The sequence below is a fragment of the Cucurbita pepo genome, chromosome 3 (assembly GCF_057944985.1).
Source record: "Cucurbita pepo subsp. pepo isolate OVF chromosome 3, ASM5794498v1, whole genome shotgun sequence".
Classification (NCBI taxonomy): Eukaryota; Viridiplantae; Streptophyta; class Magnoliopsida; order Cucurbitales; family Cucurbitaceae; genus Cucurbita; species Cucurbita pepo.
The window spans coordinates 17,990,186-18,004,082 of NC_141800.1; the positions used below are offsets into that span (position 1 = coordinate 17,990,186).

At 35.5% G+C, this 13,897-nt stretch overlaps 1 protein-coding gene across 2 annotated transcripts; it reads right to left on the bottom strand.

The window, feature by feature from the left end:
- Positions 1 to 784: 784 nt before the first annotated feature.
- On the bottom strand, positions 785 to 13,274 carry LOC111790170 (K(+) efflux antiporter 2, chloroplastic). Of its 2 annotated transcripts, none has more exons than XM_087122361.1 (21): positions 12,898 to 13,274; positions 10,847 to 12,569; positions 10,254 to 10,425; positions 10,078 to 10,168; positions 9,507 to 9,643; positions 9,352 to 9,411; positions 9,128 to 9,247; positions 8,318 to 8,386; positions 7,756 to 7,821; positions 6,436 to 6,525; positions 5,632 to 5,736; positions 5,378 to 5,506; positions 4,022 to 4,231; positions 3,554 to 3,703; positions 2,824 to 2,877; positions 2,645 to 2,703; positions 2,162 to 2,228; positions 1,829 to 2,005; positions 1,517 to 1,573; positions 1,342 to 1,416; positions 785 to 1,240 (listed from the first exon to the last, which is right to left on the bottom strand). In XM_087122361.1, the coding sequence occupies exons 2-21, from the start codon at positions 12,478 to 12,480 to the stop codon at positions 1,118 to 1,120; spliced, it is 3,645 nt and encodes a 1,214-aa protein (XP_086978487.1). In that variant the 5' UTR covers positions 12,481 to 12,569; positions 12,898 to 13,274; the 3' UTR covers positions 785 to 1,117. The 2 variants fall into 2 exon arrangements, with proteins under 2 accessions (XP_086978487.1, XP_086978486.1); XM_087122360.1 differs by having other exon boundaries at positions 12,969 to 13,273.
- Positions 13,275 to 13,897: the final 623 nt, after the last annotated feature.

Here is a 13,897-nt window from a genome sequence, read left to right on the forward strand (position 1 = left end):
CCAGTAGGAGGCTGCTTTTTTAATTATTAAAAAATAAAATTTATTTGAATTGGATTCAAATAAATAAATAATTAATTAAAATTAATTCGCTTTTTATTATTATTATCTTTTTTTCATAAAAATATTTTTTCACTTACAATGTAACTATATATCCATACAATTATTTTATAGTTTTATTTAATTTCAAATTACTGTGATATAGACTTGGAATGTAGTTTTTTTAAATATATATTGAAATTAAGATATAGATCTTATTTCAACATATAAAATAAATATTCTAAACAATAACATTTTAATTTTAATAAAAAAATCATATAACAAAACTAACCTATGTATTACTCAACTCAACTCTAAACTCAAATCACTAACGCACGTTAGATTATTATAAATTACGAGGTCGGGTAATTTCTTGGTCCTCCGTTGGTACTTGTGAATTCATAAGTCCAAGAAGAGGGACACCATTTGCCGCTCCTCCTAGAACAACGTTCTCTTTCAGACCTCTCAACTAATCGATACGAATTTGAAGGGCAGCTTTTGCTAAAACTAAAGCAGTTTCTTGAAAACTTACTTCTGATATGAAACTTTGAGTAATTTAGAGATGCTTTTGTTATTCTAAATAATACAACTCGGTAACAAATCACTTCTTCCAAAGCACGCCCTGTTCGTTCCACTTGCAACAATCCAATGAGTTTTCTAGATGACAAAACATTAGACATTCCATTCTACCTTCCGAAACCAACACTTTTGATGTTATTTGACGTACAAAAAGAAGAATATCGGGAAATAATGTCAAAAAATGCAGGCTATATATAATAATAATAATTAACAAAACATGGAGTGATAGATCAAAATTTGGAGTGTAACTTGAATAGTGATGGTTCCTATGGGTGTTGTAGTAGTAGAGGGTTAAAAGAGTTCCAAGCAGAGCATCTTCATGGGTAAATGAAGCAAAACTATAAGAACAAAATGTGGTGATCAACAACACTTATTATTGTTAACCCTCTTTTCGAACACCAAGTTTCTTCTGTACACTTTTATAGCAAATCAACCTTTTTTCTTCTTCTTCCTCCTCTTCTTTCTTTCTTTCTCTTGCCTGCAAACTCATGGACCACTGATATCATATGGCCAGTGTTCCTTCAGTGACTTGATTCTCGTCCGAGGAATCAGAGGTTTGAACTTTCGGTTTACTCATGATTCGAGAAAACCCGTATCCGAGTGAACTTCCACTGGCTTCACATAGCTACAAATGCAGACTATAACTGTAAGTTCAAGTCCCACCCATCACCCATATCTTATGCATCAATCATAGATTTGTATGTGGAAACAACTACGACAAAGTACCTCGGTAAGTTCGGATAAATGCCGAGACCTAAACTCGTTAATTGTTGCAGCAATCTCTGATGTGGGTAGTTTAGCCTTAAAAGGAAAACAATCCATTAAGTTTTGAGATCCAGAAAGCATGTAGAATAATACTACAAACAATCAAGTGATTGTTTTATCATAATAATGCAATTACCTGAGCAAGAACAGCAGCAGCTAACTGTAAGCTTGGTTCCAACGTCTCGGGAACTACCTGCAAGTGTTGTCCAGCATAGACAAAGATGACACTAAATTTGTCACATAATATGAACAAGACAGTTCATTATCCTTCAATTTGATCCTTTTCAAGTCATATAAAGCGAAAGCCATCACAAGGGAATAGATTGGGTGCGTTCAATCACAAGAAAAGAAACACACCAAGCTTAAAAGTTTTAAGACTCGGGCATCACATATCATGCTTTAAAATTTGAAGACTCGGCATCATATAGTAAGAGTTCAAAAATAGTACCGCGGTAGCCCCAGCCTTCTCTAAATTAAGGCCGTGATCAACATCATGAGCTCGAACAAAAGTCTTAACATTAGGGAAATACTTGCTCAGAGCCCAAACGGTTCTGTAATTTGCACCTGGCGTATCCAGTGTTATTGCAGCAGCACATGCCCTTTCAGCACCAACTTTATGTAGAACCTAGTTTAAAAAAATAAAAAACGAAACGAAACGAAACTTTTTATCCGTGTAATGAAAAGAGACTAATGTTTGCTCTCTTTATGTAGAACCTAGGTTACAACATAAAGTGAGTAAAGAAAGCCAAGAAAGTAGTTTCTCATATGAAATTCTTTTTACCTCTCGACTTCCTGCATCTCCAAAATACACAGGAAGGTCTAAGGCACGCCCTACAGCCACTCTATCACTGAAAGAGCAAAACACATATGAATGATGTATAAAAAGTTTTAAAAAGTGCCTTCGAAGATGATCCACAGATTGACATTCATTCTTTACTGGTAAAATAGTTGACACTCATTATAAATTGATGTCTAGTTCTTTGTAAAGGAATTTCTTCTTAGAAACATACCATATTTCATGAGGATTTTACTAAAACTTAAAATTGACTGCATTAGAAGATCAGAGGCAATAAACTACCGCAAAGTACACTAAAATACATGGTTTAATGGTGGGTGCTTTAAATCGGGTAAACAAACTTCAATGATGCATATATTTTCTTCCAAGGAAAGCATGTCATTGTCATGCATATACACGGGATAAGACGTGCTTTAGTTGTTCAGTAAAAAAGCCAGTAAAGAAATTTTATTTTCTAGTGCCGCATACCTCCTCACATCAAGGGCAACAAAAGGAATCAGTCGCTCTGACAGAAGCTGGGCTATTATCTGAGGGTGACAAGGAAAGAAGGTAAATTTTTGTACCAAATGCCATATTAATAATATACCGAAACCTCTTAGTAAGAGTTAGAACAAGTTATATCTAGCAACGATGTACAAGAAGCAGACCTGACCAACTCGTCCAAATCCACAAATAATGATATGATCTTGTAAATCATCAGTCTGAGGAGATTACCAAAAAAAACAAAAAATGCCAGGGTTAGTTTGTAAGTAGACTAACTTATAATGTCATGAAGCAAAATTAAATTTTGCTTTAATAGTATGATAAATTGACCTCAAACAGAAAGAGCTAAAAAAACAATATTCACCTAATATGATAAATGGTCAACTTCTTTGGCACTATCAATAAGTGCCTAGCCTAGGAAGAAACCCTTAAAAGGTGGATATTGGAGCTAGATTGCACGCATCTCCACGCTCCACTAATTTAATAAGATGGCTGTATGATTCTATTATAAAGGCCTAGAATATTGTAGGTATTTTGTATTTCTGGATAAGTGTCAATCGCAGGTCTAGCTTTCTCCATTGATTATTGGGTCAATACATGGTGAATTCTTTCGGGGCTACTCTACACAGTTCTATCAATAGATGACCTAATTAATCAATCTAATCAACCTCCGAAGAAAAAGATAATCATCTCAAAGTGAAGACATCCAAAGAAGTAGAGCACCTTCCTCTCATTTATATAAGTTGCAATAAGTATAAATATTAAGTGAAGTCCTATTTCAAATTACCAAATTAATGTCATAGAAAACTCAATGAGAAATGTCAAACTACGCCTGAAAACTTTCCTAAGGAATCAAACTTTTAAGGGAAATCTCTTTTCATGATAGCATTTTACCTCACTTTCAACAGGCAATAAACTCCGAACATCATGCTGCTCAAACCGAGAAGCAATTAACTGACCACCAGCAGCCAGCCACGGCGTAAGGGCCATTGAAATTCCCACAACAAGAAATAATAAAGAGGATAGTTGAGAAGACATAATACCCTGTAGAAAACACAAATTAGCAACTTTATCCCCTTTTTTTTTTTGCTAAAAGATCTCTATCATAAGAGAAATGTAAGCAGAAGAATCACCCTACAAACAACAAGGCCAAAATGACACAAATAGGCCTCCGGAAAATAATTACAACTACCAAAAAGAATTACTAGAAAAGTTCTCATCTTTGGCATTTTGAGAAAATTAGCAACCTTGGTCTTGCAATAAATGTTTTCTCAAAAATCAAAAGATAGCTGGGAAAGTTATTTGTGGGTAATAAAGATAAGCATTCAAATTCATAATCCAACAGTTAATCGTGAACGTAACCTGATTGACAGCTTCACCAAACGCCACAAAAGCAAATTCTCCACCAGGAGCAAGAAGCAGCCCAACTCTTAACGCAGATATAATTGAGACGCCAAAAAGTCTACCAACCAAGGCAACCAATATAGTCTTGCCACCAATAAGAAGTCCCAAAGATCCCATGATAACTGGAAAGTTAGATAGAAGAAGTTTTGGATCGATAGACATCCCAACCTGAAAGTAAAAAAATAACCAGGAAATGTGGTAAATTAATGACTACAAATCTCAAAACAGAAAAGCAATGTTACAAGTGCAACCAACATAAAAATCTATTAGATTTCATTAGAAAACTTCAATATGAAGCTCAACCAATTGTTCACAATGTTGTAGTGTGACAGAGAATGTACCTTCACTTGATTGTGAAAATATATCAGTTTAGTAGTGCATCTCTCAGCTACTCATAGTTGGAGACTCCAAATAACTTTTCTTAGTGAATTCAAATACTAGTTTCGTTTACAAGTCCCAACATATTGATAATGAAGAAAATAACATTGCAAGAATTTAAACTAAAAATTTCCTATTAAGAATTTGTTGGTTGCTAGTTGAAAGGTCAAGACCATTTTTCCTTGAAGTTGTTTCCTAGCTTATAGATCAAGTTCTTTAGCTATAAAATCTTGAGTTTGTTCTCCTTTATTTTTCCATTTTGAGAAACATGGGATTTCTTTTCTTTTTTTAAGGAGAAACAGCTATAATTTCATGGATTTTTTTTTTTTTTTTTTTTTTTAAGAAATTCAATTTCATTGACGGCATGAAATTACGAATAAGGGCAGATCGTCAAAACCCACCGAATTATAATAAAGATTCCAATAGGATGAAAAATAAGAGAGCAATTTTTTAAAAGAAAGAGTAACTTTTACACTGAGCCACAGAACAGAAAATGTAATGAATCAAGAAAGCTATTAAAGGACCTCTCCTAGTCACAAAAAAGGCGGTTGTTTCATTTGTCCCATATGGTCCAAAAAACTCTGATAAGGTTACCCTATAGGATATGCAGTAATTATTACCTTCTCGCTGTTCCATTTTGAAAATCTTACTGCAATTTCTTTGGCTTTGGCAAATAAGAGGATGTCTTATCTTCTCCCGGCGACTCTCCTTTTTCTTTTCTTTTCTTTTTTTTGTTTTTTATTTTATATATATATATATATATATATATATATATATATATATATATATATATATATATATATATATATTTTCTAATAATGCCTCTCTTGTAAAAAAAATCGCATACCACCACCGAACCTAATATATCAGGGGGCCGTCCTAGAAAGTCTAATAGAAGGGCATCAGAACAAAAGGTATCCAACATGAAATACCTACCGTCATGAAGAAGAGACCCAATAGAAGGCCACGATATGGAGCAATATCAGATTCAACCTGCAAGGAGAATTCCGTTTCTGCTAGCAGTAAACCTGCTAGAAAGGCACCCAGTGCCATTGATAGTCCGGCCTACTCTCAATGGATGCAAAAAATTGAACCCAAAAAGAAAAGGAAAAAAAAAAAAAAAGATGAGCAAATGAAGTATTATTTCAGTTAGTTACTGAAAAAGAATCTTAGAGAGTGCAAAGCAGTACCCTGGCAGTAAGTAGACTTGTTCCCAGAATGACAAGTAGAGTATTGGCAGAGAATATTTCTGCATTTTGATTTTCAGCTATTTGTTTATAAATTGGTCGTAGTAGCTGTAATTAGGAGGAGAAAAAACAAGAAGAAATTAGAAAACAAAGCACAAGATGCAGTACTGATATCTTAAGTGATTGTCGTTTTAAGTAATAAAATAATGTGCTGCAATGCAAGAGTCTAACAGAAGCTCTACAGAAGATTCATTTCAAAGTCATGAAGGTACCTGGTAAGGTAAATTCTTATTTAGTTTAAAATCAACTATTTGAAAGGAAAATGTGGTTTCGAGAAATACTTTCTAAACTTGAAACGCTCAACAGTCCAGAGGGAAGTTTTCTCAGTATTTCTAATGTTGTATTGATAACTTTTAGGTAGAAAATATGTATTGGAAAGAAAACGTGCAAGAAAGGGGAGAGGGGGACATAGAGATGAAATCAGCAGACACCAGACAGCCATGACACAAATAAGTAGAAAATGAAAGGCAAATTACAGCACTTTTGGTGGTGTTTCTTAGACTACCAGAAAAAGACCAGGATTATCATAAAATCTCAAGAACACCCACGTTTTTAATACTTCGACAAGAACGACTGCACATAAGAACTGAAATCACATGATGATTTTAACAATCAGGCATTTTAGAAACAGTAACGTTCTAGAGGAGATCATATTTTTCCAAAAGAGCATTCTTCCATCCCTGAAGAAAGAATACAACAGGGAGGATAAGAGCTTCAGCGCTAGTAAGAAATAGAATCACCACCTACCAGGCGCCCACCAGCTATTATGGCAGAAATGGCAACTATTGCCTTAACAGCAGCCAGGCCGAGAGCTTCAGCAATGGCTTGAAAACCAATCTGAAAAAGAGTATGGTGTATAGATTTTTTATTTTAGTTTACACATCGTAATAAGTTTAACCACCCAAAATGTAAAAGTCATTAATTTAGGTCCAAATAAATAGCATAAGATGATTGTAGAAACAAAACTAATATTAGTGGAGGAAACCTTGAATCTGATTCCCATCTATAACAGAAAGCGGTGAAAAGAAGACAAATACAATTGTACAAGTCGTCAAGTAAATAAAATTTTAGATTAACATACAAACAGCATCTTATATTATACATCTTTTATTTAAGAAAATCTATCAATATTTATAAATAAATAAATAAATAAACAAATGATCTTATTTTCCTTCTTTAAACCAGAAATCCTCTATCCTCACAAGGTTTTGAAATAGGGACTGCCACTAACACTGTAACAAGAATCAAATAAACTTGTCCGGATAGGTGGATCAAAAATTTCTTTGCCAAGACCACTCAATAGATTGCTTGTACCACTATCTTTTATACACTTTTATTTTTTATTTAACTAATTTATTATAACATTTTCCAGTTATTTTGAAATTCACCATTGGCCATTTAAGTTGCTCCTCTGTGGTCCTCTTCATTTTATGGTTTTAATCATAAGAAAAATAATGCATCCAACCAGTGACCAAAACACAAGTAGAAGACCACGTAGCGTGTGTGATACAAAAAATCTAACAAGTACATGAGATAGCAAGAGGAGCAACCTCTTTTTCTAAGAAAAAAATGCAGGTTTAATTTTCATTGTAAGTTATTATGTGGAGTCTAATTCTAGCTGTGGTGTACTTGTGTGTTCTTTGATTTTTTAGAAATCGTGAAAAATATGGCTCCTAGAATCAAACATGCAATTAAAATGGTTGAAGACGTATTTAAATAGTGAATACAATGGAAAATGGTGCTTAATATTAAATCCTATTCTCTTATTGTTTGTTATAGGCTACAGCCCATCGTATCCATAACTCTTTTTTTCTTTAGTCCATGGGAAATTACCACTATATACAACGCTCCAAATTTAGCAAACACTACTTCATTAGTAGTCTATAAAATAGATATCTAACACTATGCTCCGGAAAAAATAACAAAGGGAGAGCGCCAAGGGAGTGCCAAATTAAAACTCTATCACAGAGTAATAAGGTTATCAAATAACTGTCACAGCCATATTTAGGAAAAATGGAAAAGAAAAAAAAAAAAGCGCTGGAAAAGCAACATGTTAGAAGTTGTTACCCCTCCTTTGGATGAATTAGGTGAAATTAGAGGTATGAGAATCAGCAAAACCACCACAGCCAAATCCTGGACACGAGGGAAAGAAAGTTAACTTGAAGCCTGAACAACAGTAAAAACAAAAGATTCTGATATAAAATTTTACTTTTCCAAAAACACAGAAACTAATCATGGGAGCAACCGCGCAGAGGACAAACAATATTACAGATTTTCCACATCAGCCACAAAATTCAAAAGTAAGTCAGTTAATTCAACGTAGGGGCCACAGACCCCCACCCAAAAAACAAAAAAATAATAACAAAGACTCCCGTTGATGTTAGATCGAAGCACAGAATGGAAACTATAAGCTATACGTTGCATATTGTGCAGTCAGTTCAAAATTTTCACGCTTCTCAAGTAGTTCATGTAGGTTTGACCACAGTGAAACTAAAAAGCCAAATGAGATTGGGTATTTGTGTCTGCAAGGATCCTATTCATTTTCAGACAAGTAGGTTGTGATATAAAATCACCCCGCCTGGAAATTGTGGTCTAAATGCATGTAATGCAATTGAAATAATCAAGATACCTGGAATAGTAAGACAGAAAATGTGGCACGCCCATGCCGTGAAGTGCTCTCACCTCGCTCTTGCAACACCTGCAAAAAGAGACCATGAACGAAGCTGACATCATCCAAAAAGTCTCATGTAGGCATATATGTTCATAGGCTACAATATCAATCACGAAGAGAGTTGATATTTGGCTAAATTCTTGAAAATTTCAAGTCAAGATCAAATGGTGGTTTAGGTTAACAAAGAGCCCAAGAAGTAACAGTAGAATACTTTAGAGAAAACAAGTTACTGGACCATATACATTAAAGAACGCTGAGAATTAGAAAATATATTGTCGTAATATTTATTATTCAAGAATACCAAAACTAGACTATTAGCATGAATAATGAAACTTCATCTGATTAGCAACCATAATAATAACTACTTGTATTCTCCGAGTGAGAAAAATCGAGTATATTTTTTTAAAACTGAGAATTCTAGCACATTGGGATCACAAAAATTGGTCGATGCTCTTTCCTTCCTTGTCTCTTCAACATTGGGGATAATAAGTCATGGCAATTCTCACTAGCAGCCAAGAAAAAGTAAAATTCTGGAAAATTGCACGAGATTAACAAATAAAGATAAGCAATGAACAGGGACGAATATTTATCCTTGAGCATAGATTCAGATAAAAGAAGTCAAAGTTAGTTTCAGGCACATCTCCATCAAGAACTACAGCAGTACCACAGTTTACAAACATAAAAATTTATTATCCAAGAGTGAAAATGTTTAAGTACAATAAAAGAAAATGCTACAATGTCAAGAAAATACTTATACCATGTCCATACCTGAAGGACAACAGCAGTGGATGATAAAGCCAATCCATTTCCAATGACGATTGCAGCTGGGCCAGCCTGCCCACAGACAATATGAGCAACCAAGCCAACCACCACAGCTGTAACCAAAACCTGCATTTCTGAATAGGGTTAAATACCCATGGTAGATCATTTAAAGACTAAAAGCAAGGGTCAGCTAGGCCCCATAACATCAAAGAATTGAATTTCGTAATCACCTGTGCAGACCCTAACCCAAATACATATTTCTTCATGGAACTTAGCCTCTCAACTGATAGCTGAAAAAACAATAACTTGGGTTCAATCTTTTAAAAGTACAACGCAAGTAAATGAATAAAGGAATAGAAAAAATCAACTCAATTAAAAGGATCACCTCCAGGCCAATGTTGAACAGGAGAAAAACAACTCCAAATTCAGCAATTGCTTTTGTTCCATGCACGTGACGAATTATGGAGAGACCATATGGCCCAATTAAAATGCCAGCAGCCAAGTACCCAAGGACAGGACTTCCTATACAGCACATTGGACAAAATACACCATTGGTTGAAAACACAGAGATAAAGACGTAAATAAACTTGTCTAAAAAGCCTTACATAAACTAACCCAAATGCATATACACAATTTATCGTGAAACAGCCAGCAACATTTTCACTGTCTACAACTCCAGCAAAAAGAGTTTGAAACCTACAAACCTAGCCCTATCTTAATCTGCACAAATAGTTTTTTCATTTTTTTAACGAAACAGAGTTGATGTCACAATAGCATAGACTCACACGATGAGTGCAGCAGTGGCAAGTAGAAGTTTAAGTTTTCATGTGACGTTGATATTCATGAAACCAAAACTTCGAGGCAATCAACCTAAGAACATTTAAAAAGAAAATAGCAAGCAAGCAGGCAGGTAGGAAACTCAGATCTATACAGAAAAGCATGCAAAACTTATTCACCTCCAGGAAGTTTCTGAAATGTTGGTACAAATATAACACTAGCAAGCAACAGCCATAACACATCTAACAGTGAAGCCTCCTCTTCATTCACCTGAAATTTTTTTAATGGAAGATGACATTGAAAGTTACTGCCAAAAATTTCAACTCTAAAAGGAAGCAACGAGTAGAGTACACACCTCTTGATGGGGAAGCTTTGCAATTAACTTTTTCACTCTTTTAGGAAGTTTCCTTAATTGTTGAAATAAAGGCTTTGTATTCAAGGAAACTTCATCGGTGCTAGTAGTGACAACACCAGGCTGCTGAAACATAAGAGAGTTCCTTTCTGCTCGATTTGCTAAGATAGCAATCCTGTGATGAATTTCAACATCAAGTGACTATAAGAAGCAATCTCTTCTCTGTACACAACAACAAAACGAAAGAGCATACTATGGTCCACACAGGCCAATATACCAATAGGTATATTTCAAGCTCATGAAGCCAGTGTGTTTTTCACATGGCAGCATTTTTCTAAAGCTTATTACTTTTTCTTTTTTAACATGGTTGATGTGTAAGCTACAGTTACAATTTGAAATGCAAATGGGACGTAAGAATCTCTTCTTTCTAAGATTCCTGGGGAAGGAGAATACTATTGAAATACCTTCAACAGCAAGATGAAATATGCTTTGCTATAGCGAGCAGTAAGCAATATACTTGTAAGAATTATCTTTATGGGCCTTAACACTCTTTGAGAAGTGAATACAGAAATGATAAAGAATATGTTGGCACATACCCTGCTCCGAATAGTACTGCTCCAACAATTAGCTTTGGCAATTGCTTTTTCGTGGAATCCAGGAAACCCTGGAAGACTAATGCTGGAGTGAACTCTGTCCCATCAACTGCAAAGGAAAAGAATGATGCTGAAAAAAAGCGAGAAGATTTTTTCAATAGAGCCTTTGGGGAATTTACAGGTGAGCCTTCTCTGGTCAAATCCTTCTGTGTTTCCGGCTTTTTTGCTTGACTCAAAATAGACTTCTCTGCTCCAGATTCAACCTCTTTAGAGGAGTCTGAACTCAATTTTCCATTCTCGCTATCACTTAAGTAATATGGTTGATCAGAGTCTTCAGAATCTGAAAAGCTACCTGGTAGAGATTTAATAACTAAGGAATCACCACTAAGTGGTAAATCTCTATCCATTTCAACAGCAATATCACCAGATATTTCTGGAACTGCCTTATTATCCTCATTCTCAACTTCTTCAATAACATTTAACCCCTGTGTGATTTCCGAAGTGTCGACAAAAGAACTTGACAAGGATTTCTCCACTTTCTGTAAAGCTATTTCAGCATCACTAACCCTTTGGGCAGCCTCAAGTTCAAAAGCAACAGCTTGCTCAGCCAAAAGCATTATATTTGCGACATCTTCTTCAGCTTTCAACGCATTCAATTGTGCCTTTTCAGCCAACTCATTCAACCGGTCCACTTCCTTCTGTAACTCTTCCTTTTTACTCTGTAAGCGCTTCAATTCCGCATCACAATTTTCCAAATTTGCCCGGCATTCTTTGATGTCCTCCTGAGCAACTAACAACACTTCTTGCTCATCCTTGCCATCAATCTCCCCCTCACTATTTATTGATGTTTCCGGAAAATCATTTCCTCCTTTTGCCAGCTCCATTGACTCTATTGCCACCTGAAGCCTTGCCTCTGCTAATGAAAGAGCCATGGTAGCCTTTTGAACAGCTTCTTTGGCAGCATATTCTTCCTTCACTATCTGTTGTACAGAATCAAGAGTAGAGTTCACATCATTCCTAGCATGGGTTGCTTCATCTTGCAAAGCTATTGCTGTTTCTGATATTTTCTGGGCCTTCTCCTCGAACATGGTACTGTTAAGTCTTGCAACTTCCAGTTCTTTTATAGCCTTTTGCAGCAATTCTCTAAGCTCATCAACAGTTGGTGCAACCGTTTCTACTGCTTCTGCTTCTCCACCGGCTTCTCTGGAACCAGCTGACCCTACACCATCAGTAGGCACAGAACTGGATCCTTCATCACCAGTATCTACATATTCCATATTTCTGCCATTTCCATCAATAAATGCTAAAGAATCGTTGCTTTGACACTCTGAATGAACCATCCCCATCTTTCTACCATTATAGTTACAGTTCAAGAATCGCTTGTGCTTAGAAATTTGCAAGGCACCATCAAACTTGCTACCACAAACCAGACTCAAGTGAATGGAATCGCTAGAAGATACAATTCTGTTTCTCTTATTAGGCACCTTATAAATTACTCTTGAACCACCACTCAACTTGGCATCAAGAGCTCTACTTCTAAGCACATATCTGAGGCCAAACTGATCCAACGTCTTGCAATGCGTTCTTTCACTACCACATAACACATTTTGCTTCCAAATATGACAAGATAAATCCATGTTTACAGGAAAATGAGACAGGTCCTTCCAAAACCACCCAGTGTTCAATCACATACTCGTACCAACAGTGCAATCATTCAGCCAAACACCTGGTCAAACAAAATCAAGAACCGCTCATGAAATGTGGATACAAACCATTAACCACACACTGACACAACCCTAAAACCACAAGCACGCGGGTCAAGTGAAAAACATGAACATCATTCCATTCATCCGATCGGTCACTCGTGCATTCAATTCAAACGAATCAATCATAAACACATACAACTGTTCACACGGAGCACAAAACAACATAGCAATGCAATCAAATCCAAAACGCAGCCGGCGGATAAAATTTAAAAAAAAAAAAAAAAAAAAAAAAAAAAAAAAAAAAAAAAACAAGTAATAACAACACACGAGCTACCAATACACACTCACAAGACGTTTCTATCCGAAAACGCACTATCCAGACATATTAAACCATATTTCTCAACAGAGGATGAACAAACCGATGCTGAAGGCTGAGAAAACAATGGTGAACGTCGGCGGCAGAGAAACTCAGAGAGAACACGAAGCTCCGGCTACGACAGTCCGGGAGATGCAGAAATGGAAACAAATGAGAGAAAATTAGTAGTGAATTCGCGTATTGTTTGGATGGTGGGAAAATGAAAGTTTCGGCCGAGAAAAGCCACCAGCTGCTCTTTGATATTTCTCGCGATTTTACAGAAATGGCCCTTCGTTGGTCGACGGGCTCATCGTTGATTCGTTTGCGGGGCGTTGGATATTCCGAATGAAAGGGCACAAAGACACGCGCGCTTTTTAGGCGCGTGATACGCAGTCGACTAATAAAAGGCATAATGATCAAGTGGAGGGAGTCGAGTGAAGGAAGCTCCCTGTCAGCGACAGCGCGAGTTTACTATTTTACAACTACTTTAATTATCCAATCTACTTTTAATTATAAATATATATACATAAATTATTTTTAAAATATATTATTACAATTGGGGGATAATTTAACTATGGAGAAAAATATTTCATTATATTGAAAAAAAATTCGATTCCTTCCACCATTGTAGGATAAGAACAGGTCGGGTTTAGAGCGCATGAAACTCGCGGGCACTAGGACCATAGGATAAGACCGTCCCAAGAAGGCAATGTTTTATTTGTTAATTTAATTTTTTTATTTTTTTATTTTTTTTTAGAAAATCTCAATTTTCATTAATACTGTAGTTTTTTCAATTTTATAAAATTAGAAAATAATTATGTGTATTTATGACATTTCTAATACTATTTTGACATTTTTTTTTTAAATATTTAATTGGCATATTAATCAATTAAATTTGCATGGATGGTATTTAAAGAAGGTCCTCTCCCTAACCAAAATAAAACCGTGTGGGAACAACGGTTAGGCTACAAATAATATCATAACCAAACACTG